At 43.8% G+C, this 26,041-nt stretch overlaps 1 protein-coding gene across 2 annotated transcripts; it reads left to right on the forward strand.

The window, feature by feature from the left end:
- Positions 1–826: 826 nt before the first annotated feature.
- On the forward strand, positions 827–25,023 carry TLR8 (toll like receptor 8). Of its 2 annotated transcripts, XM_082377666.1 has the most exons (3): positions 827–2,153; positions 7,952–8,015; positions 15,387–25,023. In XM_082377666.1, exon 3 carries the CDS (start codon positions 15,393–15,395, stop codon positions 18,498–18,500), a length of 3,108 nt encoding a protein of 1,035 aa, XP_082233792.1. In that variant the 5' UTR covers positions 827–2,153; positions 7,952–8,015; positions 15,387–15,392; the 3' UTR covers positions 18,501–25,023. The 2 variants fall into 2 exon arrangements, with proteins under 2 accessions (XP_082233792.1, XP_082233793.1); XM_082377667.1 differs by lacking the exon at positions 7,952–8,015.
- The last annotated feature ends 1,018 nt before the right edge of the window (positions 25,024–26,041 follow it).

The following is a 26,041-nucleotide window of genomic DNA, read 5'->3' on the forward strand; positions in this document are numbered from 1 at the left end:
CAGTTTCTGGGCTTGGGCAGAGGGCCAGATCCTCGGACCGCTTTCCATGTGGGCTAAACTTCTGGTTTGCGGTGACTGTCCTGACCTGGTGTCAATTCCATTTTCATTTTCATCTTTTACGGTTACTGGCTGTGTGGAAAAACCTGTGATGGCTCATTTGGTTTTAATTAAGTAGCTCGTTTTTCTTGTTTGCCTGGCATGGGCACTGGACTGTTGGCAAGTATAACCCAAGTGTGCGCCATGCTTTATGTGATCCCAACTGCCTGGTCTACGATTGGCCAACATTCTGTGGCCTGAAGGCCGGGCCATGTGTGTCTGGCTTTTCTAGAAATGCTGACCACTCTGCACTACTCCAATAATGGTGGTCATTTTGACATGCTTTCTTAAACTTTATTTCTAAGCAAATGTTTCAAGAGAAAGCAAGAGGCTGGCTTGGCGGCCAGATGAGGTCTTTGAGGTGACTATTACCCAGGTTTTTGGTGAGCGCACGAAGCCACGGGCCGTGTTCTCTGACGTCATGGGAATCCCTTCCCACGCCATGTGTCGGGCCTTGAATCACCTGAGGGACCAGTGGTTAGAGGGCAATTTAGGAGTGGCCGCCAAGCCTGTGAGTTCTGAAAGGCATTCCTTTGTAACAAGGTTTCCAAAGCCCATCTATTGTCATCCAGAGGTTATGCAAGAGAGGCAGACCAAGGGCCTGAGGGAAAAATAATAACAATAAAGTGTGTGTGTGTGTGTGTGTGTGTGTGTGTGTGTGTGTGTGTGTGTGCGCGCGCGCGCGCGCGCGAGAGAGAGAGAGAGAGAGAGAGAGAGAGAGAGAGAGAGAGAGAGAGAGAGAGAAAATGTCAGTCCCCACCACCCTGCCCCCAGTGTGGTTTCCTCCAGTTCAAGGAGAGTAAGGCAATAAGAAGCACATTATATCCCATTCTAGACTATTCTTTTGGCCAGGGGTCAGCAAATATTTTCTGTAAAGTAAATATTTTAGGCTTTGCAGGCCAAGAGGCCAACTGAAGGCATTATGTAGGTACTTACAGAATAAGAGAAAAGCGCATTACACAATTATTTAATTGGTAACATTCAAAATATAATCATCAAATGCAGTTTTTTTGTAATGTAGGTCTAATAATGAGAAGAATGGGATTCTTTGGTGGGGGGACGCTAACATTTTTGCCTCACTGGAGTTTACAGTTAGTGTTCTGTCTCATCAGATCAATGGCAAATGTTCATCTGTGAAAATCATTCTCTACTCCCTGGGCAGATTTGGCCCACATGCTGGAGTTTGCTGACTCCTGCTTGTGGCTAAACCTTCTCGGGCCTTCTCTCTGAGAGCTTAAAATCCAATTCACTTATCAGAGCAAATCAGGAAATTAAATTTTCCTGCCTCATGCTTCTGCTCATGCATTCACTCACTCATTCGATGAACATTTATTGAGCTTATAACACGTGCCAGGTACTGGCCGAGGTGCAGGGACACCCAGGAGGGAGATGCCCGCTCTGTAGTCACAGCCTGGTGAGGGACCCATGCCCACCTCACCATGTGCTGTCCTGGAAACGTGTGGAACGAAGACGAAGCGGTGCAAATGTTATTTAACTACATCCATGAATTCTATGAGAAAAAATGAGTTTGTGCAATCCTAAATCAAGTACACATTTGTGGTAAAGTTGAAGCAAAGACACTAAAATTTTTCAAGGAAAAGGAAAAATTTCCCCATTTCTCCCTCATTTCCCCCCAGTCCTGCTCCCCAGAGCTCAGTGCTCCTAACATTTTGCTGAGGATCCTTTTAGCCACCCCTCACCCGCCCTCACGTACACACAGATAAAGCCAAACTAACAAAAATGCACCGGATCGATCTGGCTCGGGTTATATTTAAATCATTTTATAAATGACTTTTTCCTACCCCCACCCCATTTCAGTTTTGAAATTTTACAGCATAGTCAATAAATGATTTGGCAACAGTTAAGAAATCACAAGTTCCCTTCTTCCCACATAAGCTTTTGCAAACCACAGGCGAGGTTCTGCTGATGGTAAAGCGGCCAATTTTAGGAAGTTGGTTAGTTTCTTTGTCCATGTGCGCCCGTAGCACAGCGGGTGCCACTCCGCAGCACTGCAGGTTCTAGAATGAGCGGTTAGAAAGGACGATCCCAGAAGAGTGGTAAGCCACTTCTATTCTTTTAACAAAGCTTTCCAAGAAAATAGAGGATTTCTGACCCCGAAATAGGGTTTGGTGGCAAATGGTGTGACCAAAGAAAGTGATGAATGTGCAAATCAATATAAAAAGGCGAAGTCTTGGGGCAATTCTAAATGTAGACAGAGTGGTCCGGTGTGCAGGAAATTTCAAAAATCAAATGCAGTGGTCTTATCATTTTCAAGAGGAAAAGAAGCAAATTCCAAGTTAGGAATTGAACTGGGGTATGACTTTCTGGTCCTGCCAGAAACGGTATTCTCATCTAGAGTGAAAGGGCTGGGGGTAAAGCAGGTGGGGAGGTGTTTGTCCTTTGCTCTTTCCACAGAAAAGGACAACCTCTCTTGGCTCACTCCGGGTCGCTTGCTAGTGCCTGGGCAAAGCCCACACTTCATCTACTACCAGGAGCTGAATGTGCATTCATAATTGCTGCTTTTCTTGTTCAGAGTTTTTAAGTGAAGATGTTACTATTTCCATAATCATATTCTATAGTGTTTAGACATAGCAGGTGGTCAGCTCTTGTTACTGTCAGGAACTGTCAGATTGAAAACCTTTACGATTTTTAAAAAATGGTATGTTTTCTAGAAAATTGAATGAGATTTAAGAGCCATTGCAAAGACTGATTTCAAGAGACTCTCATCCCACATTTACCGTAGTATCTTTTTTTCCACGCTCATTTAGTGCTTATTAAAGCTCTTGGAGTTATTTTTTTTACCAGTATTTAATGTATATATAAGTTCTTGAAGTTCATTTTTTGTATCCAGTGAATGCGCATTATAGATCTTGAAAGTAAATTAAGTCTACCCTGAAATTGTCTGATGCTTTACAAAATGACTGCAAGGGCTCATAAGGAATTAGGCCAGCAGGGCCAATGACATAGATGGAATTGCATTTGAACGTATCCAATTTTGACTTGATATTTGTAAACTGCTGTGATAGCCAATATAATTGTATTATAAGAAAGTGGAAATAAGATAAAATAAAACTAAACTTGAGAAAATGACCCCCCTCCCTGTCATTGGTGGAGGGTGGAAGGCAAGGACCTAGCTGTCTCCTGGCCTCAGGGAGAGGTTCTTAGCCTTGACTGTATATTAGAATCACAGAGTGAGCTTTAAAAAATCCCGCTGTCCAGGCTGAACCACAGAATAATGGAATCAGCATCTCTGGAGTGGGCTGGGGCATTCGTAGCTTTTCGACTTCCCACGTATCTCAATGGGCAGCTGAAGTTGAGGGCCACTGTCTTAGGGCAGCATCTGAGCAGCTCTTTTGGTCCTTTCCTTAAGGAGCACAGACTTTCTTAGGGGGTGACAAGGCCTCCAGGAAGACCCAAAGCTTATCCATTAGCCCCTTAGCTTGATTCTAGAAAGCAAAATAAAAGTTCCACGTATGCCTTATCTGAAAAGCCGAGGCAGTGGATCACGGCGAGGGCACTTGATGAAGTCCATTCTTCATTCTGCTTCTCATTCTTTCATGTGATAGTCCTACAAACTGCACGGGGGTTGATGAGAGAGAAGGCAGTCCCGTGGAAACCCAGACTGACAGTATCGGGGTATGTCTCGCAGGGGAGGATGTCATGACCCAGGGTCAGTCTTGGAAACTCAGTTGGATATTATTTGTGTGTCTCAGCGTCACCTCTGGGGTCTACTGAGGGGGATGTCATTCCAGTGAAATCTCATTTGAGTTCAACTGAGTTACTAAATGGAGTTGAGGGATTTGTTATTTTTTAAAGTATTATCCCCAATTTAGAACTATTCAGGGCTGTGCAGACACAGTACATTTAAATGCATAACCCATGGTTCTGGATCGGCATTAGCAATACAGGCTGTGTTGACTTTTCAGGTGGTTACGAAGAGCCACCAGCTGGTGAATATGTCTAGAATCAGTGGCTTTCCAGTTGTTCTGTGGAATTACAGAGCATCTGGAAGTGCTCTCTGTTAGACTGATCAGTGGAAAGGCAAGGTGGGTAATACCCCCAGCATTTAAGTCCAGAGGGTTCCAGGTATGGCTTTGGTGTTTCTGCTGAAAATTGAAACCAGATCACTGCCAACCAGCCACTTGGTACCAATTTGTTAACTACGTGGGTACCTCTAGGCTCAGTTTCCAGTCTGCCACCTACCATCTAAGTGACCTTGGGTAAATGAGCCTCTGAGCCTCAGCTTCCATGTCTGTAAAATGGGGGCCTATGATAGCACCCACCTCACTGATTTTTATGAAGCCCAGACAAGAAAATGCATGACTTGTGCTCCCAGTGTTTGCTTCATGATAAAGCACTCAACAAATGCGTGCTACCGTATTTCCTGGAATTCAAATAGCATAATTTTTCATATTTTTATGTGTATGAAATCAGGCTCCATCTCTTCATCGATACGTGCATTTCATGTGGTAGTGGTTTCTTTTGTCTTCCAAAGCTGTTAGTGAATCCATCAAACGTGGAATGGATCAAGTCAAGTATCTATTATTCACTGTAAATTTCATCTAAGGTGACAAATTCTGTCTGCCCAGCCATTTCTTTATTAATTTACTTTCATAATATCAATATATCAGTGGTCAACATAGTCAACTGCAAACACATCAGAACCCATGAAAAATTAGAAATATTTCCAGTTTGGCAAACATTTAGTTCTGGTGGAATCCTGCATCATGCTCAAACAGCTAAGTCATTCAGTTGGGCGGATTCATCACATTTTATAATCAATAGGTGCCCTTGATCCTTTCATGTCAGGGGGTCATCAGCAGGATCTATTCTGAGAAAGGGGTGCAAATGGGGAGATGGTCTGAGGCAAATCACCTCTTAGCAAAGGAAGCTTTCAGAGAGGGAGGAGGGAGGGGGCATCTTTGCAACATCGCTGCTTGCAGCCTCGGAAAGGGGTGTGAAAAGATAAAAAGCTGTCTGTTCCAGGAAGGCAGCTTTAGGTGCCTCACGGACCACCTTCACCCTAGATTGTGTTATGGTAAAACCTGCAGGGTTTATTTTAGCCTTGCCTGGTGGGGTTCGCTGCCTTTGCACCCTGCACTTCCGGTCTCTGCCCTGCCTACAGCTCTCGCCCCATGGGCTGGGTTCTGAGCGTGGCTCCTGGGCTCACTCTGACTCCCAGGGTGCACTCAGCTAAGGCAGGCTTTATTGAGCTGTCCTCCAACTGCACTGGCCTTTCACAGTTATGTTTTTGGTGTCCACTGGGGCCCAAGGTGAAAAGGAAGATTTGGGTGGGGACTGAGATAGGTTGTTTTCGTTGTGCCGTTTGGTTCCCTCAGAGCCCGAAGGAGAGGATTGGCTTATCGTATACCATGGACCCAACCAAAGCCCTGATTTGCCGTGGAAACCAGAAAAACGGTTGTGAAATTACTTCCTCAGTAGCGTGCACTGCTATGCTCGGCAGGGTGCAGGAAGTGAAGCAAATTTCTTTTTTGCGTGTGATTCATATGCTTTCTTTAAAGAAATGGGTCTTGATTTGTTTTTCCTGGGTGTTCCAAGGCAACACCCAGCGACAGATTGAGACCGTGTAGACTCGGCCATCCTCAGCAGCGTGTGCTATGCACTGAGCTCTCTGGCCTGACCAAAGGGCTTTTCCTGGCAGCTTGAACTTGTCTCAGCAGTGGGTTCCACCGGTCAGCTCTTATTCCCCTGCTCTCTGCTTTTCCTATCTGTTCCCTGGGGCTGCTGTTGCAGAGTACCACCAATCTGGTGACTCAAAACAACAGAAATTTATCCTCTCCCAATTCTGGAGACCAGAAGTCTGAAATCCAGGTGTTATCAACAAGGTGGGTTCCTTCTTGGAGGCTGAGAGGGAAAATCTGGGCCATGCCTTTCTCCCAGCTTCTGGGGGTGGCTGGCAAGCCTTGACGTTACTTGGCTTGTAACTGCGTCCTTCCCATCTCCGCCTCTATCTTCCCATGGTCTTCTTTCCGAAGTGTGCCTGTGTCCAAACTTCCCTCTTCTTATAAGGACATCAGTCATTGAATTAGGGCCCATCCTAGTCTGGTATGACCTCATCTTAACTTGATTCCATCTGCAAACACCCTATTTCCAAATAAGATCACGTTCACGTGTAGAGGCTAAAACGTCAACATGTCATTTTGGGGGGACATGATTCAACCTGCAACACTCTCCTTTTCTGGTCCTCTTCCCTTCCACTTCCACTCAACCCTCGGCCTTCTCTTCAGCCTCTCCCAATCTAATATTTACCTTGCTTTTCAGTAAGTATCTCCTACTTATCTTGTCTAGTTTCTGGGGACCTGATCTGAGCCCCAAGATGCCATCATTGACAACCAGGGCCAACCTCACTTTGGGCACAGAAGACACAGGACCTTGGGCCCATGATGCTTCAAGCAAAGATTTTAATTTCTTTTAAAATCAGCAAAAGAATGAATATATTCCAGCCTGGATTATATTTGTCTTTATACCAACGTGGTCATAAAATATAATTTTTACTGTTTTTTTTTTTTATGGAGGCCCATGAGGGCCAAAGTATCTCAGGCCCATGAAAGTCATAACTTGGTCCCATTGACAATCACGTTCTCTTTTCTGATTTAACATATGCCGAGGACAATTCAGGAATCGCTAATGTGCTTCCAGTGAAGGAGATTTAAATATCAATTCACAATCCCTTACCTGAAACCTGTAGGCCAGAATTGTGTCAAAGTTCAGAATTTGTATTTTAGCAAGAGAAGATGGTACGTACAGGATTTATTACAAAACACTTCCGATGGGCCAACGGCAGCCCTGATGATTACGCACAATGGTGACTTCTGCCGTGAAACCACAGGGCTCCTGCTAAGTGGATAAATAAAGATCATACTAGCCTTAGGTCAGTTTGGATCAGGTTTTGCTGCCAAGTAAGTTACGATAACACCCGAAAATCTTCTGGTGCTCAGATTTTTAAGGATTTCAGAATTGCAGAGGGGGGGATTGAGCATCTGTACAAGACAGGATCTGCATTAAGAAAATAAACCATCAACCACTGTCCTGGGTGCCAGAAGACCTGATTCTATCAATTGCTGTGTCTGTGATTTTTCTTTTCTTTTTGCTTGTGTCCATCTTTCTTTGATGCTGGGTGAATTCCAGGTGACTGGCGCTGACGGTTATTTCATACTCAAGAGTGGGACACCAAACAGCTGATGAAAAGCTTCAGCTGCAAGGACTGGCCTTCCCAACGATAGGTCCCAGCCTAGGATGGGAGCCAGCTTCTGGTTAGCGTGTGCCAGTGTGATTGGAGATCTTTGTTGTGGTGCCGGGCCAGGGCTAGGGTGAGGAGAGTGAGGCACTGGCTTTGGTGGAGAATTTCTGGGAGATAGGGTCCCCAAAAGCTCAGCAATCAACATACATAATATTTTAATGTTGTATTTTAAAAAAATCAAATAGGCAAACTCTGGTCCTCAGGCTGGTTGCCTATTTCGGTAAATCAAGTTTTCTTGGAACCAGAGCCGGGATGGGGTGAGGCAGGTGAAACACTGCTTTGCAAGTGCAGGGTCCGATTCTGTCGTTATTTAATACTGATATATAGTCCATCAGGGACTTTACTTTTTTAAAACTATATTCATCTTGATGACTACATTTTTAGGGGTCCACTTAAATTTTACACTCGTGGCCCTGCTGCTGTGCCTATCCATTTTCCCAATGAGATGCTCCAGTCTCCTGCCTGGGGTGCTGGAGTGGGGCGTTTATAAACCAGGTGGATGTCAGAGGCCCCAGAGCCGGAGGAGGGAAGAGGATGGGATTCTGCGCTCCAGATACACACTGTGCTTTAACCCTCCTGTTTGCTTTTTGACAGTTTGCCCCTGCCTTCACTTGTGCCTGAATTCCTGAACCGAAGGCTCTGGATTCAACCTTTCGAGGTAGTAAGTCTCAGGGAGGGAATCAGGAGGGGTCTAACTTCTCATGCAGACTTTCAACCCATCCCCTGTGCAGCCCTGCCTGGCATATCGCTGCCCTGACTGTTGCCCGCCAGCTCCAGAGTCTTTCCGGGCTTGTATGCTGTGAATTGACCTCGCTCTGGTTGGCTTTAGCCTTCTCTGCTCTACCGTGCCACCTACCACTCATCTACCTGCTTTCCATCTTCCTCAACTTCATACACATTCCTTGTCTGCTGTGGTCTCCTCTCATGCCCTTTCTCACCTTGTAGGCTCCTAGCCCTTTGCTCTCACTTTAATGGGCGCCTTCAGCTGTCAGCCTCAAGCAACAGAAATCTCTTTTCTTTCTTCCTCCCTTCCTCCCTTTCTCCCTTCCTCCCTTCCTCCCTCCCTCCATCCCTCCCTCCCTCCCTCCCTCCCTCCCTTCCTCCCTTCCTCCCTTCCTCCCTTCCTCTCTTCCTCTCTCTCTCTCTCTCTCTCTCTGTCTCTCTCTGTCTCTCTCTCTGTCTCTCTCTCTTTTACTTGCATAGTTTTACTTTCTATCTTATTTGCATAATTGCCCCTTTTCCCTCTATTTACGGAGTTGCCATTTCTCTTTTTTCTCTTCCACATAGTTGCCATTTCTCTATTTTATTTGCAGAGTTGCCATTTTTCTTCTGCCAGGCTGGATGGTTTTTATTCATTGGTTACACCTTGATGGGGGTAAATTCTCTCCAGTATCCTTCTTAGTTCTCTGGGACCTGGTTCCCTTTGGGGTCCTTTTGGAGCCAAGACTTTTGGAAGCCAGAGGCATGGGTGTGGCCAAGAGGAGGAACTTGGCTGGGAAGGCGTGGCTCTTGCTTTCCAGGGCTTTGGGCTCTGCTCTCCCACCTCAGAGCCTGTTGAATGTTGAGCTAGGGTTCACTCTGTGGGTGGTGAGCCTTTGCAGTCCGTTTTGCGTCTGTGAGGCCCTGAGGCGGGTGGAGAGGCTTGAACAATCAGGGTTTTCTCTTCAACATCTTGGCCAACTGCCTGCTCCCCGCCTCCCACTCTTCCCATCTATGTACTTCTCTTCAAACTGAACTTATTTGGAACTTGTCAACTCTTGTTCTTACCTCAGGACACATTTCCGGGAGGATGGAGTTAGGAACCTCAAGCTTTTCACTCAGAAATCCTTTCTGCAACGTTCTGCTCATTTCCATGCTCCAAGCTTTATTTTAAGTTGCCTCAGGTTCTCTGGGAGGCCATACTCATCCTGAAGTGTCAGAAGGCTCTTCTTCTGGTCTCCAGCGCCTCCTAGAGGCTTTTCTCCTCTATTGCTCAGTGTTGTGTGAGAGTCGCGTTTGGACTCTGTTTACCACGCTAAGGGAAGAGTCTGCCACCACCTGGCCATCTGTTCCCCAGGGGACTTTTTAAAAATTAATTTTAAAATTTTTTTATTAAGCTATAATTCAAAAGTATAATAGGAAGCTGACAAGCACTACCTCGGCCAGGTGATCAAGGTCCACATCAACAGCGAAAGTCGTGTACGTGCCCTAGGTGAGCTGTGACTCGAGTGGCACTTGACCTCTCAGGTTGTCCTCCCCCAAACCCATTACCCCAGTCTAATCATGACAGAGACGTCAGACACATCCCAACTGAGGGACAGTCTACATGACCATCCCCTTTCCCATCCTTATTTTACTCCCTAGTACTTTCCACCATCTAACATCTTGTAATGTAAGCTCCAAATGGGCAGGTATTTTCATCTGTTTTGTTCATTGCTATATTCCCAGCTTGAAAACAGTCCCCAAAATAAAGTACATGCTTAATAAATATTTTTGAATGAATGAATAAATGAATATAGAGCTACCTTTTCCTTTTTAATTGCTGCATAGTATTCCATTGTATGAATATAACATCCTGGTTTATTTAACCAGACCACTACTCGTAGGCATTTAGATTATTTCCAGTCTTTTGCTATTGCTAACAGCCCTGCATGGAACATCCTTGTATATAGGCATTTGTATATGTGAGGGTCTCTCTTACAATCTGCTTCTAGAATTGAAATTGCTGAGCCTATCTCTCCAATTTTGGCAGATATTACAGATTTCTCTCCATCTTAGAGGTGGCCCTAATTTAGACCCCTACAGGTAAGATATGGGAACACCTGTTCTCCACAGCCTCACCTACACAGTAGAATCAGTGAAAAATTGTATATCAGTGTAATTTTTTGAGTGAAGTTGAGTATATTTTCCTTTTTTTTTTTTTTTTTTAAAGTGGCCAGCCGTGAGAACAGGTGTTCTAGGAAGTCTTCAAGTTGAGATTGAGGAGAAGGGTTTTGCTTTTTTTTTAATTTTTATTTATTTATTTCTGGCTGTGTTGGGTCTTCGTTTCTGTGCGAGGGCTTTCTCTAGCTGCGGCAAGTGGGGGCCACTCTTCATCGCGGTGTGCGGGCCTCTCACTATCGCGGCCTCTCGTTGCGGAGCACAGGCTCCAGACGCACAGGCTCAGCAGTTGTGGCTCACGGGCCAAGCTGCTCCGCGGCATGTGGGATCTTCCCAGACCAGGGCTCGAACCCGTGTCCCCTGCATTGGCAGGCGGACTCTCAACCACTGCGCCACCAGGGAAGCCCTATTTTCCTATGTTCAAGAGCCATTTGTGTTTCCTTTCTGTGAACTGTCTGTTAATATGTTTTTGTTCATTTTTTATTGAATAATTTGTCTTTTCAATTATGCTTAAAAAGTCTTTACATATCAAATATATCACCCCCTTATCTGTGATATGAACTGCAAATACTTTCTCCTCCTTTATTTCACTTTTGGCATTGTTTACTGTGCTTTTTGTGAGGCAGAATTTTCATCTGTGTGTGGTTTAACTGGTCAGTCTTTGCTTTTTTTTTTTTTTTGACCTCTGCTCTATTGTTTTTTCATGATTCTGGAGTAACTAGGCAATGCAGTTAGACAATAAAAATAGATTGCATAAAGGGTGATAAGAAGATCATCATTATTTGTAGACGATTTAATTGCTTAGCCAAGAAAATCACATGGAGAGGCAACTATTCCAAATAATCAGAGGATTTAGTATAGCGATTTGGTATAAAATTAATATATAGAAATCTACAGTCTTAGTGTACACCCGTGAGAACCTGTTAGAAGGTAAGATAGGAGTGATCCACTCACAAAAGAAGAGTGATGAACAGGACTTGCCCTATCAGATGCTAGCATACCTAAAAACTGTAATTATTAAGACATGTGGTACCAGCATGTGAATGATGAAGAGATTGACAAAATTGAATAAGAGTCTAGAAATAGATCAAAATACATAGGAAAGCTAGCATATGATAAAGGGAGCAATCAGATCGGTGAGCAAAAGATTATTCAATAAATGATGGTGGGGCAACCAGGTCTCCATTTAGAAAAAATAATGTGGGTCCCCACCTCACATTTTATGCCAAAACAATTGCAGTGGGATAAGATATTTCAGTAGAAGAAAATGAAATCATAAAAGTACTAGAAAAACAGATGCTAAAATTGTTGTTGTAGAACTGAAATGTGGAAGATCCTTTATGGCTTACACTGCCCTGGATGATCTCATTCACACTCATGGCTGTACTTGTCATGACTCCCAAATTCATCCCTGTACCAGAACTCTCCTCTGAGTCTAAGATGCACATATGTAACTGCCTACTGGATGTCTCCACTGGAAGATCACAAACTCAGCTCAAGGTCAACATGTCAGATTTAATTAATACTATTCACTCCCCGCTTCCCCAGCCCCAAATGATCTTTTTCCCTCAGTGAATGGCACTCTCTCTCATTCATCCAGTTGCACAGACCAGAAACCTGGAAGTCACCACAAATTCTTTCCTCTCCCTCATAATCCAACCTCCCCATTATAATCTATTGCCATGTCTCTCAGTGTTACCTCCTAAGTATCTCTTGAATCCATTTCTCTTTATCTCCATTGCCACCAACTTGGTTCACACTACCATCATCTTGCTCCTGAAGGTCTGTGCCCTCTTGCCAGTGATGACTGTAGAATAATGAGCATGGTACCACCTTCAAAGGCTTGCGTTGCTCCTCAGATCAAGATCAAAATCCACTCTCATCTTTTCTTAACATCCCTGACTTTCTTTCAGTCCCTTACATTCATGTGCTCGTTCAGACGAGGACTGAAAAATGTCTGTTGACCGTAGTGACATGGAGCTACTGAGGACCTCTGCAACATCTCTATTCGTCATCTCTCACGTGCCATTCCAATCCTCTTGGCCTTGCTTCTTATTCTGAGTCCTACTGTTGCAAGCAGTTCTCTGCAGGTTTCAGTCGCCTTTGAGGACTTGAAACCTGGTGTGCTTTGTCTCAGGCCCCCACCATGCCCCTCTTGACTCCTGTACAGGGCTCCTCTGAAGGCACAGCACGGGAAAATCAAAGGAATACACGCAGGGCCTTTGCATATGCTGGGACATTCTTTTGACCTCTTTCTGTTTTATACATGCCAAATCAACCTTAAAATCACAGTTCAAGTTCCATTTCCTCAGGGAAACCTTTCCCAGCCTCCATGAAGAGGTCAAATCCTCCTCTTTTTAGGCTCTTCTAGTGTCACTTACTTCTTTGTGTCACCGTTGAAATCTCGTAATGTTGTGTTTCACTCACATCTGTTTAACCCACTAGACTGTAGAGCTAACTAATAAGCTGTGCGTGTCATCAAATAGACCCCCGCCCCCAAGGCCACCCACTAGCTAGGAGAGGACAAGGAAGAGTCAGGAAGTAACTTCCAAAATGTTCACACTTGGAAATCACATAGGCTTAGATCTGCTTAGGTGCTGAGCAAACATAATATTGCCTGGGTTACTTGCCAAAGTTTCTCGCATCCCCGAGCTTCGTTACCTCCTTGGCACACCTGTGTCTCCCAGTGGAGATGTTGAACTTTGAGACCTGGGGTGGCCTCTGCAAAAGCTGCATATTTTCAAGCTGTGAATCATCTTTTAACACACATTTTCTAGATGTATTAGTTTTCTTTTTTTTTTTTTTAAGTGTTTTTTTAAAATTAATTAATTTATTTTTGGCTGCGTTGGGCCTTCGTTGCTGCGCGCAGGCTTTCTCTAGTTGCAGCGAGCAGGGGCTACTTTTTGTTGTGGTGCGTGGGCTTCTCATTGCGGTGGCTTCTCTTGTTGCAGAGCATGGGTGCTCCGGTGCTCTAGGTGCACAGGCTTCAGTAGTTGCGGCGCACAGGCTCAATTGCTCTGCAGTATGTGGGATCTTCCCGGACCAGGGATTGAAGCCACGTCCCCTGCGTTGGCAGGCGGATTCTTAACCACTGCACCACCAGGGAAGTCCACCTAGATGTATTAGTCTTCTATTGCTGTGTAACAAATAACCCCCAAATTTAAACACTTCAAACAATACACATTTATTAGCTTAAATTTCTGTGGGTTAGAGTCTGGGTGGGCTTGCCTGGGTTCTCTGCTTTAGGTCTCATAAGGCTAAAATCAAGGTGTTGGCCAGCTGGACTCTTATCTCAAGGCTCTGGCTGAGGATCCATTTCCAAACTCATTTGGGCTGTCAGTCAGCTTTAGTTCTTTGTGGTTGTAAGATCAGGGCCCCCATTTCCTTGCTAACTGTCGACAGGGAGCCACTGTCAGCTTCTACACGCTGCCTGCATTCCTTGTCAGGGGCCCACCCCCTCCATCTTCAAGTCTGCAGTGATGTGTCCAATTCTTCTCCTGCTTCCCATCTCTCTGACTCTTCCTTCTGCTACTAGCCAGAGAAAACTCTCTGCTTTTAAAGGCATATATGATTAGATTAGGGCCATCTAGATAATCTCCTTTTTGTCACATAATGTAACATGATTACAGGAGTCATACCAAGGGGCAAAAGTCATAGGGATCATCTTAAAATTCCGCCTAGCACACCAGGTAAAGCAGGGCTTTCTTTTAGTAAAAGTTAAACATTAAGCAGCGGCACCTTGATGGTGCTGTAGTTGGAAATAACTACAAGAGACTGAAAATGCCTGGAAGTTTTGTTCCACTTTAATTTTCATCTCATAAGGAGCTGGCTTTTCCTTAGCTGTTACAAATGGCAATAATTATCGATCCTCAGAATACTCAACATCCATGTAAAAATCTTTTCTAATATAGGAAGGGTATGGCAGTGACTGTTAGTTCACTAACCCTAAATTCCAGGAGAATTTAAAAAGAAAGCACGTACTTGGTTTAACTCACAATAAGGACGTGAGTTGGGCTTCAGTGAAAAATAGTTTAGTAAAGATTGGTCTCCACATCCGGTCAAATAAGATTTTGAGAGTTTTTTTGACTATAACCCTTGATCATACCAATAACATTAATCTGTTCATTGCTTTGTATAATTACCAAAATAATATACTCAGCCCCCCGAAAGAGTTGCAGAAAGTGAGGCACTCTACTAAATGTTACAAAGGATGCATAAAAATATAAAACGTCATGTCTTCCCCACAGAAGTTTACGAAAGCAAAAGAATGGCTATTTGTGCCAGTGTTTGTATGATAAGGGACATATAAATAGTAGCCTCCTTAGAAAACATTTTTTGAGTGCTGTCTACATTTGAGGAACTGTTCTGGCATAAAGATTTCAAAATGAGATTGTGTAGCATGACGGTTAGTGATTAAAAATGCCATGTTGGAATCAGATGGACTCGTCTCCCCTCTACAGTGTGTTATCCTTCTGAAAGTTAGTTAAGGCTCTGAGTTTGTTTCTTCACTTACAAAATATGGATAATAATAGAACCTATCTCGTTTGTTGCTGGGAACATAAACATGGGTGAGAAAATGTTTATGTTTGGCGTAGAACGTGACACTTTGTTTGCTATTACTATCGACAGAAAATGTCCACTTTCATGCTAGGACATAAGAGAATTTGATACATCCCATCATAGAGGTATAGAAAAATTGTGGGAAATACCAATAAAATATATGCTGTGTAGGTAAAAGGTAAGAGTCATCTCTGAATCTGGACTCTCCTTGGGACTGGCCAAAGTTTCATCGAGTTATGCTAATAGGTCGAAGCGACAGATATATAGCTTGCTGTGCTATAGATCTGGCGTGAACCATAGGCAGGGTCCAGCATCAGGCCCGTTATGGTGGTGAGGCATCTTGATGAGTGCTTCTGCAAAAGCTTTTCAGGTTTTCTTGTCATCACATCTCAGATAGCTTCATCTTTCGCTTCTTTGAGCACCACGAAGGTGAACACGGTCAAAAACTAAAATCGTTTGGAACCTAATTTAATGCAGTGTATTTAACGGTTAAGAGAACTCCCACTTCGAAACTCAGGCCAAGTATGGTTGAAGCACTGTGAATTTCATCATGAAATGCCTGGCAAATATTGCCACTCTCATATTGTGACTCCACTTTGATTTTCCTTAGGAAAACATGACTCTTCACTTTTTGCTTCTGACCTGCCTTTTCCTGCTAATCTCTGATTCCTGTGAGTTCTTCGCTGAAGCAAATTATTCTAGAAGCTATCCTTGCGATGAGGCAAAACAAAATGGCTCTGTTATTGCAGAATGTAACAATCGTCAATTACACGAGGTACCCCAAACAGTGGACAAAAGTGTGACAGAACTAGACCTGTCTGATAATTTCATCAGACGCATAACAAATGAATCATTTCAAGGGCTGCAAAATCTGACTAAGATCAATCTAAACCATAACGTCAAGCTACAGCCCCAGAATGAAAATCCTGCTGTAAAGAACGGTATGACTATTAAAGACGGGGCATTTCTCAACCTAAAAAAGCTAAGGGAGTTACTGCTTGAAGACAACCAGTTACAAGAAATACCGGCTGGTTTGCCAAAATCTTTGAAAGAACTTAGTCTAATTCAAAATAGAATAACTGTGTTAATGAAAAAGAACACTTCTGGACTTAGGAATCTGGAAAGTCTCTATTTGGGCTGGAACTGTTATTTTGCTTGTAATGAAACCTTTGGCATAGAAGATGGAACATTTGAAAACCTTACCAAGTTGAAGGTGCTGTCATTATCTTTTAATCCCCTTTTCCACGTGCCACCCAAACTGCCAAGCTCCCTCACAGAGCTCTATCTTAGCAACACCAAGATCAGAAACATCAGTCAAGAAGACTTCAGGGGACTGAGAAATTTAAAAGTACTAGATTTAAGTGGGAACTGCCCGAGATGTTTTAACGCGCCATTTCCCTGCAAACCTTGCGATGGAGGTGCTTCAATTCAGATACATCCTCTTGCTTTTCGAAACCTGACCCAACTTCGCTACCTAAACCTCTCTAGCACTTCGCTCCGGAAGGTTCCTGCAACCTGGTTTGACAACATGCGTCATCTGAAGGTGCTGCATCTCGAATTCAACTATTTAATGGACGAAATAGCCTCTGGGGAATTTTTGGCAAAACTGCCCTCCTTAGAAATACTTGACTTATCTTACAACTACGAGCCGAAAAAATATCCACAGTACATTAATATTTCTCAAAATTTTTCTAAGCTTACATCTCTCCAGATATTGCATTTAAGAGGTTATGTGTTCCAGGAACTTAGAAACGATGATTTCCAGCCCCTGAGGAACCTGTCAAATTTAATGGCTATCAACTTGGGCGTTAATTTTATTAAGCAAATTGATTTTACCGTTTTCCAGTCGTTCTCCAACCTGAAAATCATTTACTTGTCCGAAAACAGAATATCACCCTTGGTCAGTGATACCGAGCAACATGACGCAAATGGCCCCTCTTTCCAAAGGCATATCCTTAAGCCACGCTCAGCAGATACTGAGTTTGACCCACATTCGAATTTTTATCATAACACCAACCCTTTGATAAAGCCACAATGTTCCAGTTACGGCAGAGCCTTAGATTTAAGCTTGAACAGTATTTTCTTTATTGGGATAAAGCAATTTGAAGGTTTTAGGAACATTTCCTGTTTAAATCTGTCTTCAAATGGCAACGGTCAAGCGTTAAATGGAACTGAATTTTCACTTTTGCGTGGTATCAAGTATTTGGATTTGACAAACAATAGACTAGACTTTGATGACGATGCTGCTTTCAGCGAATTGCCATTGTTAGAAGTTCTAGATCTGAGCCACAATGCGCACTACTTCCGAATAGCAGGGGTAACACACCGTCTAGGATTTATTCAAAATTTAACTCAGCTGAAAGTTTTAAACTTGAGCTACAATAGTATTTTTACTTTAACAGAACCATACCTGAAAAGCATGTCCCTGGAAGAATTAGTTTTCAGTGGAAACCGCCTTGACCTTTTGTGGAATGCTCAAGATGTCAGGTACTGGCAAATTTTTAAATATCTCAGCAATCTGACACGGCTTCATTTAGCCTCTAATAACCTTCAGCATATCCCCAATGAAGCCTTCCTTAACTTGCCCCGGAGTCTCACTGAACTATATATAAATGATAATAGGTTAAATTTCTTTAACTGGTCATTACTACAGCAGTTTCCTCATCTCTGCTTGCTTGACTTAAGTGGAAACGAGCTGTCCTTTTTAACTGATAGCCTATCGAAATTCACATCTTCTCTTGAGACACTGCTGCTGGGTCAAAACAGGATTTCCCACCTGCCGTCCGGCTTTCTTTCCGAAGCCAGCAGTCTGACACACCTCGATTTAAGTGCCAACCAGCTCAAGACGATCAACAAATCCACGTTTGCAACTAAGACCGCCACCAAGTTAGCCATTTTGGAACTAGGTAGAAACCCTTTTGACTGTACCTGTGACATTGGAGATTTTCGAGAATGGATGGATGAAAATCTGAACGTCACAATTCCCAGATTGACAGATGTCATTTGCGCCAGTCCTGGGGATCAACAAGGCAAGAGCATTGTGAGCCTAGAGCTCACAACTTGTGTTTCAGATACCATTGCGGCAGTATTCTGTTTCTTCACCTTTTTTGTCACCATCTCAGTTATGCTGGCTGCCCTGGCTCATCACTGGTTTTACTGGGATGCTTGGTTTCTCTATCATGTGTGCTTGGCTAAGGTAAAAGGCTACAGGTCTCTTTCCACATCCCAGACTTTCTACGATGCTTACGTTTCTTATGACACCAAAGATGCCTCTGTCACAGACTGGGTGATTAATGAGCTGCGCTTCCACCTGGAAGAGAGTGAGGACAAAAATGTGCTCCTCTGTTTAGAGGAAAGGGATTGGGACCCGGGACTCGCCATCATCGACAACCTCATGCAGAGCATCAACCAAAGCAAGAAAACAATATTTGTTCTAACCAAAAAGTATGCCAAAAACTGGAACTTTAAAACAGCATTCTACTTGGCCTTGCAGAGGCTAATAGATGAGAATATGGATGTGATTGTCTTTATTCTGCTGGAGCCAGTGTTGCAGCACTCGCAGTATTTGAGGCTGCGGCAGAGGATCTGCAAGAGCTCCATCCTCCAGTGGCCTGACAACCCCAAGGCGGAAGGCTTGTTTTGGCAGAGTCTGAAAAATGTCGTCTTAACTGCGAATGACTCACGGTATAACGATTTGTATGTCAATTCCATTAAGCAGTACTAACTGTTGTTAAGTCGGGGTTCACCAACATACTAAGAATGCACAGCAATGACCCTTCTGTCTTAGCTATCACTTGGTGTGTAACAAATTACCCCCAAACTTAATGGCTTAAAATGATACAATTTGTTATCTCATAGTCTCTGTGGATCAGGAGTCCAGGCGTGGCTTATCGCTGGGTCCTCTGCTCAGGGCCTCTCAAAGGCTGTGATCTCCGGGCCAGCCAGGGCCACAGGCATCTGCTAGGGCTAGCATCCCAGTGTGTGCTGAGCTCACACTCATGTGGTGGTTTTCAGGGTTGAGTTCTTCCTGGGCTGTTGGCCCAAGGCTGCCCTCAGTTCCCAGCCACGTGGACCCCTTGCTGTGGCAGCTTGCTTCATCAGAGCCAACAAGAGAGAGAGATTGCTGACACAGTGGAAGTCGCCATCTTTGTAGTCTAATCAGGGAAGTGATAACCCGTCACTTTGGCCATATTCTGCTTGTTAGAATTAAATCACTGGCCCTGCCAGCTCCATGGGAGTGATCACCTCAGTCCTGGAAAAGTAGTCCGTGACCGAGATGGGCGGTTGTGATAGCCTCACTCAGCCTGCCATCTTGGTCATAAATGGTGAATACCAGGAGAGGGGACCATTGTGGCCATCTTAGCAGTTGGCCTACTATACCTTCATTTCAATATCTCAGAACTTTTGCAACTATGACACTTCTGATGTTAAGTTGCTATGTAGATTTATCATATATCCATGGCTATGTGGTTATATTATGCTGTGTTTGCATTAGTCCTTCTTTTACAATTACTTTTATAAATACTGGCTATAATATTTCACTTCTAAGGTTTAGATGCCATTTAAAGGCTAAGGTGGATGGTATTTAAAGTGTTTTGCTTTTGTTTTTTGTTTTTTTTTTTTTTACTTCTTAACCATTTTTTAAAAGTGTGCAGCTAAATTAGAAGCATTTGGAGTATCTGTCAATTGCCATTGCTGTAAATCATGAAATTAACGATTAAAATGCTTCATTTCACATCATGAGCATATAATAAATACACAGTAGGGAAACAGATCTATAATATAAAATAAGTTACCTAAATGTCCATCGACAGATGAATGGATAAAGAAGATGTGGTACATACATACAATGGAATACTACTCAGCCATAAAAAAGAACAAAATAACGCCATTTGCAGCAACATGGACGCACCTGGAGATTATCATACTAAGTGAAGTAAGTCAGAAAGAGAAAGATAAATACCATATGATATCACTTATATGTGGAATCTAAAATATGACACAAAGGAACCTATCTACGAAGCAGAGACAGACTCATGGACAGAGAACAGACTTGGTTGCCAAGGGGGAAGGGGGTGAATTGGGAGTTTGGGGTTAGTAGATGCAAACTATTACATAGAGAATAGATGGACCACAAGGTCCCACTGTAGAGCACAGAGAACTATATTCAGTGTCCTGGGATAAACCATAATGGAAAAGAATATTAAAAAAGAATGTATATATAACTGTCACTTTGCTGTACAGCAGAAATTAACACAACATTGCAAATCAACTATAATTTAAAAAATAAATAAAAGCCCGGGGGATTAAAAAATAAAATAAAATACCATCAACACTGGGTTTTGGGAGAATACTTAGGAAGAAAAAGCTTTGGTAGAAGTCAAAGGGGGAACAGTTTTCATAAAGTTTGTACATTAAGATAATTATTAACAGAGAAATTAATTCTATCTTTAGTTCCTACGCAGAAGACGTAATGTCAGAATGCCTACCTGTCGGTACCCTTTATGCAGTTCTGCCAAATGTAACAATGTTGGCATTCCCTACCACCTCTGCTACCCCTCGGTTTCTCTGCATCTGTCCATAGCATCTTCTATCCAGTGTAGTATGAATCTTGAAGAGGTACCTTATGAACTCGACCTGAAAATAACTGGAAATTATTCGAGCGTAAGAAAGTAAAGTCCCTTTAGAATGAAAAGAAGAAAAATCTCCAGTGCGCCATACTTCCTTAAGTACAGTCTCTTAATTAATCTTGCAGCATGAGTTATCTTTAAATATGAGTTTCTAAGGAACTGAACGAAATGATGTGTCTTAGTGTAACATGGACAAAGTGGAAATCAGTCAAGGACAATTTTAGCTTTGTCACGTTGAACCCTGTTCTGTGACCATGATGTTAATAGAAAGGTATTTATGCTTGCATTTGTTGAGGCGTGAAGACAAATATCTGAAAGCAGGACCATTCATGGTGGGGTGCAGTTACAGCTCGTTCCTGTGGATGCCACATTAACTTGTTGTCTGGTAGAAGCTCATTCCTGTGTTCTCTGATTGTTTTGGTAAAATAAAAATGTACGTTTTTTCAGTGGTAGTGATTACAGGTCTATGTTAAGCTCACATACTTTGGCAGTGTCCTGTTGACAGAATGACAAGTTAATGAAAGTCACAAACAATTTTACCTTTTCCTTAGCAAATATCTTCATAAAGTGAAGGTAGTGAAATCAATGGTTAATAAAAACATTTGTTCTTGAAACTCACTCATTCCTCATTTAAGATACCATTATGGAAAAATCAGAACTGTAATTTTGTTGGTTGGTTGGTTGGTTTTGTTATGTTTTTGCGGGAGAAGGAAGGATTATTACTTGCTGCAAGTAAGGAGAACACCGGGGATCTTTGCCGAAGCGGTGTCTCCCAGACCTCTGATTTGTTAAAGAGAAAGCATTGTTTTGTTTTCTGTTATTTTAAAATGAATATATGATAATACCCATATACAAGCTTTTAAAAATTCACATTTTACAAAGGGATGTATGATTAAATTTCAGTCTCCCTCCCAACACAACTTCGCTTCCTAGAGACAATCACTGTTAAAAGTTCTTATGTATTATTTTGTATTATAAGTGTAAAGGCTCAGTTGCTGTAACCAAGAGATCCAACAATACTGAAGTTTATTTCTTTATCCCATACGCTATGGCCTGAATGTTTGTGTCCTCCCAAAATTCACATGTTGAAACCTAACCCCCAAGGTGATGGTGTTAGGAGGTTGGACCTTTGGGAGGCGATTAGGTCATGAGAGCAGATCCGTCATGAATGTGATTAGTGCCCTTATAAAAGTGGCCCAAGAGGGCTTCCCTGGTGGCGCAGTGGTTGAGAATCTGCCTGCCAGTGCAGGGGACACGGGTTCGAGCCCTGGTCTGGGAAGATCCCACATGCCGCGGAGCAACTGGGCCCGTGAGCCACAATTACTGAGCTTGCGCGTCTGGAGCCTGTGCTCCGCAACGGAAGAGGCCGTGATAGTGAGAGGCCCGCACACCGCGATGAAGAGTGGCCCCCACTTGCCGCAACTGGAGAAAGCCCTCGCACAGAAACGAAGACCCAACACAGCCATAAATAAACAAACAAACAAACAAACAAACAAACACACCCAAAGTTTAAAAAAAAAAAAAAAAAGCTTACGCTACCTAGGAAGCGTGCTCTCACCAGACACCGAATCTGCCAGTGCCATGATCTTGGACTTCCCAGCCTCCAGAATTTTGAGAAATAAATGTTTGTTGTTTATAAGCCACCCGATCTCTGGTATTTTGTGATAGCACCCTGGACGGACTGAGACACCCATAACAGTTCCAACGAGAATAGTTTGGGTTGGCAGGGCAGCTCTGTTCTACATGGCCATTCAAGATCCCATGTTCCTTTCTCTTGTTGCTCTGCTGTCCCCCAGGGAATTGGCATCACCTGCATGGTCCAGGCGGGGTCACCGGTAAGGGTGGGTTCCAACTGTGGGCAGGGGGAAAAATAACAAGGAAGAATACTCAGACCAGTGTCTTAAGGCCTAGACTCAACAGCGGCAAACATCTGCTCGCCTTCCATTAGTGAGGACCTATTTGACGCCACATAACTGCAAGGTATGTTGGGAAATATATATATTTCAAATATAACTATGGAAGCAAGAGAAGGGATTTGGGAGACAGCTAGCAGTCTCTGCCACAACTTCTAGAAGCTTTCAGTTTGCATATCTAAGCCTTTAATTGCTCTTTTACTATAAAGGAGCAGACTCTATACTAGTGTTCTACATTTTGCTCTTTTCACTTAAAATTTCTCAGAGTGTATATTTTTCTTTTTAACGGCTGCATGGTACTGACTTATACGAATGTACCAGAAGGTATTTTCCCCATCCTTTATTGCTGAACATTTGGATTGCTTCCAGTCTTTTGGTATTACAAATAATTCTAAAGTACTTAACGTCTTCGTGTTCACGTATGCCTATCTTTATAGACGAAATAAGTTTAGTACAGTGGTACTCGGAGCGGTCTGCAGACTGATGCTGAGTTGTGCCCTGGGGGGCCACACCCAGACAGAACCTCCTCCGCACTCTCAGTACCATTGCCTGCCACGTGGAGACTCCGTCCCAGAGGGCAGTCTCCATTCTTTGGGTGCAGCTGGTTCCTACTCAAATATTCTACACTGTTCATGCAACAAAAATTGAGTGAGCACCTACTGTGTGCACCGGATGTCACTGTGTCAGAGCGCACTTGTGGGGAGTCGTTGGACCAATGGTGACTGGTCTGCCCTCCCCTCTCCCAAGTGCGGGCCTCAGGTGAGCATGTTTCCTCGGGGTGAAAGAGGGGAAGGAAGAGAGGGCCGTGGGAAGGAGCAGCTGTGTTCCAGCAGTCAACATCTGTGTGTGTGAAGGACTCTCTGGGAGGTCTACCAGGCCTCCATGCTCCAGCTGGTCCTGCCATGGTACTGGAAACCATCCACACGATGCTCATTGCTACATGCTAACGGAGCCAAGAGTTCGAGCATTAACACTTTAGCTATAATTAGATCCTCAGACCCCCTTCTACTGAGATAGAATAGGCCTCACACATTCCAAACCTCTTCTATCTTTTTCAACGCTCCATCCTCCCCTACTACCATCTTTGGTGGTGAGAATGCAAAAGTATCGGGCCTGGGATATCTCACCTTTTATCTCATCTATCTTCTTCAATTCACAATTTCTACTTAATGGACAAATGCTTTTTTGAACAACTTATACGTGTTGGTTCCAAAATGGCCAAAATCTATCAGCTAATCAATGGATAAATAAAATGGGATATAGCCGTACAATGGAATATTATTCAGCCTTAAAAAGGAAGGAAGTACTGACACACACTACGACATGGATGTGCCTTGGGAACCTGATGCTCAGTGAGGGAAGCCAGTCACAGGAGACCACATATTGTGTGATGCCATTTATAGGAAATGTCCAGAATAGGCAAATCCATAGAGACAGAAATTAGGTGAGTGGTTCCCTGGGGGCTGGGGGATTGTGAAAAGATGGGAAGTGACTGCAAATGGTAACAGGATTTCTTGTTGGAGTGAGGCAAATGTTCTGAAATTCATTATAGTGATGGTTGCACAACTCTGTAGATCTACTGACAACCTTATTTCTCTGCTTTGCCCTTTTTTGGGTGGCTTTTCTAGCATCGCCCCACCATGTCTGAAGCTCCTGGCATTTCTACTCTTCACTCTTGAAGTCCTCTCTTTCAGCTCACTTTGGTCCTCTGCTTTTTTGTTGGAGCTGGTCAAGATTTGCCAGATCCCTCTTTGGCACTGATCTCTGATTGTTGGCCTCTGTAAAATGCCCAGGTCTGGTCATAGCAAATCATTCCACCTTTCTGAGCATGATTCCTCATTTGTAGAATGGACTACATGATCTCTACGTTATTTTCTAACATTACAACTGTATTAGTTTCCTAGGGTCACCATAACAAAGTACCACAAACTGGGTGGCTTAAAAACAAGTTTATTGTCTCACAGTTCCAGAGGCTAGAAGTCTGAAATCAAGGTGTCTACCGGGCCATGATCCCTCCGGAACGTGTAGGGGAGGATCCTTCCTTGCCTCTTCTAGCTCCTGGTACTTGCTGGCAGTCCTTGGCGTTTCTTGGCTGTAGACGCATCACTTCAATCTCTGTCTCCATTGTTACATGGCTGCCTTCCCTCTATGTGTCGCTCCTCTTCTTATAAGGACGCCAGTCATGTTGGATTAAGGGTCCACCCCTACTCCAGCATGGCTTCATTTTGACTAATGTGATCTGCAACAGCCCTATTGCCAAACGAGGTCACATTCTTTTTTTAAAAATGTATTTATTTTTGGCTGCGTTGGGTCTTCGTTGCTGCGCGCGGGTTTTCTCTAGTTGCAGCGAGCAGGGACTACTCTTCACTGCGGTGCGCGGGCTTCTCATTGCAGTTGCTTCTCTTGTTGCGGAGCACGGGCTCCAGGAGCACAGGCTTCAGTAGTTGTGGCTCGCGGGCTCAGCAGTTGTGGCTCACGGGCTTCAGTAGTTGTAGCTTGCGGGCTTGAGAGCGCAGGCTCAGTAGCTGTGGCGCATGGACTTAGTTGCTCCGCGGCATGTGGGATCTTCCCGGACCAGGGCTCGAACCCGTGTCTCTTGCATTGGCAGGCGGATTCTTAACCACTGTGCCACCAGGGAAGCCTGCGGTGGCTTCTCTTGTTGCAGAGCACGGGCTCTAGGCACGTGGGCTTTGGTAGTTGCAGCACGTGGGCTCAGTAGTTGTGGCACGGAGGCTCTAGAGCGCAGGCTCAGTAGTTCTGGTGCATAGGCTTAGTTACTCCGCAGCATGTGGGATCTTCCCGGACCAGAGCTCGAACCCGTGTGCCCTGCATTGGCAGGCGGATTCTCAACCACTGCGCCACCAGGGAAGCCCCACGAGGTCACATTCTGAGGTACTGGGAGTTAGGAAGGACTTCAACATAAAATTGGGGGCGGGGGGACACAGTTCAACTCATAACAACACCCATGGCTTTTCTTCTTCAGAAATCACTCAGAACTCCACAAAAGTTGAAAACGCCCTTGTGAAAGGGAAAGTCATCTATGAATATTGGAAGAATAAAGGCAATTTCCCTCTCAGCTATTAATAGAGCTATTATACTGATATGGCCAGGTTTCCACCGTCACTGTCCTTGAACTTAAAACCATAATAGTATCCATTATTTCCCGTGAGTACAAAAGAAGTTTGCACAATTGTGTTCTCTTCCTTTCTGCCCTTGAGTGCTTTCAGGGAATGGGGAAATTGGTAAAGCCCCATGTCTTACTCAGCAATCACATTGTAGTCTTAGAGGAACAAGGCAAGGGATAACTGTATTTTGAACCTGCAGGAGGCATCTCAGGACTTCCTCTGCCAAAGACTCAAAATGGAAAATGGTTTTTATAAATGTCCCTTCAGTGTGCAAAGGGAACAGACTAGAGGTTCCAACAGAAAAACAAAAACCCCACTTATGATAGTAGAATATTGCCATTGGGAAGCTGTTTATTTTTTGAGCCTTTTAATTTCTAGTGAGAAATGCACTTCTAGTAGAGAAAAAAGACCCCTCTGTCTTATCTTCCCAGTCTTCCTCTCCTTTGACATTATACCTGGACTATTTTAGGGATAAGTCTCTAGTTATCTCAGTAATGATGACACCAGAAGCTCAGAGATGACCAAGAGCGATGTCTGGATTTGCAGGAAAAGCTCAGATGCAGGTGCCCAAGCCAGAAACCCGAGGCCCACTGTCGA

Source organism: Balaenoptera borealis (assembly GCF_965194805.1).
Source record: "Balaenoptera borealis genome assembly, chromosome: X".
Taxonomy (NCBI): Eukaryota; Metazoa; Chordata; class Mammalia; order Artiodactyla; family Balaenopteridae; genus Balaenoptera; species Balaenoptera borealis.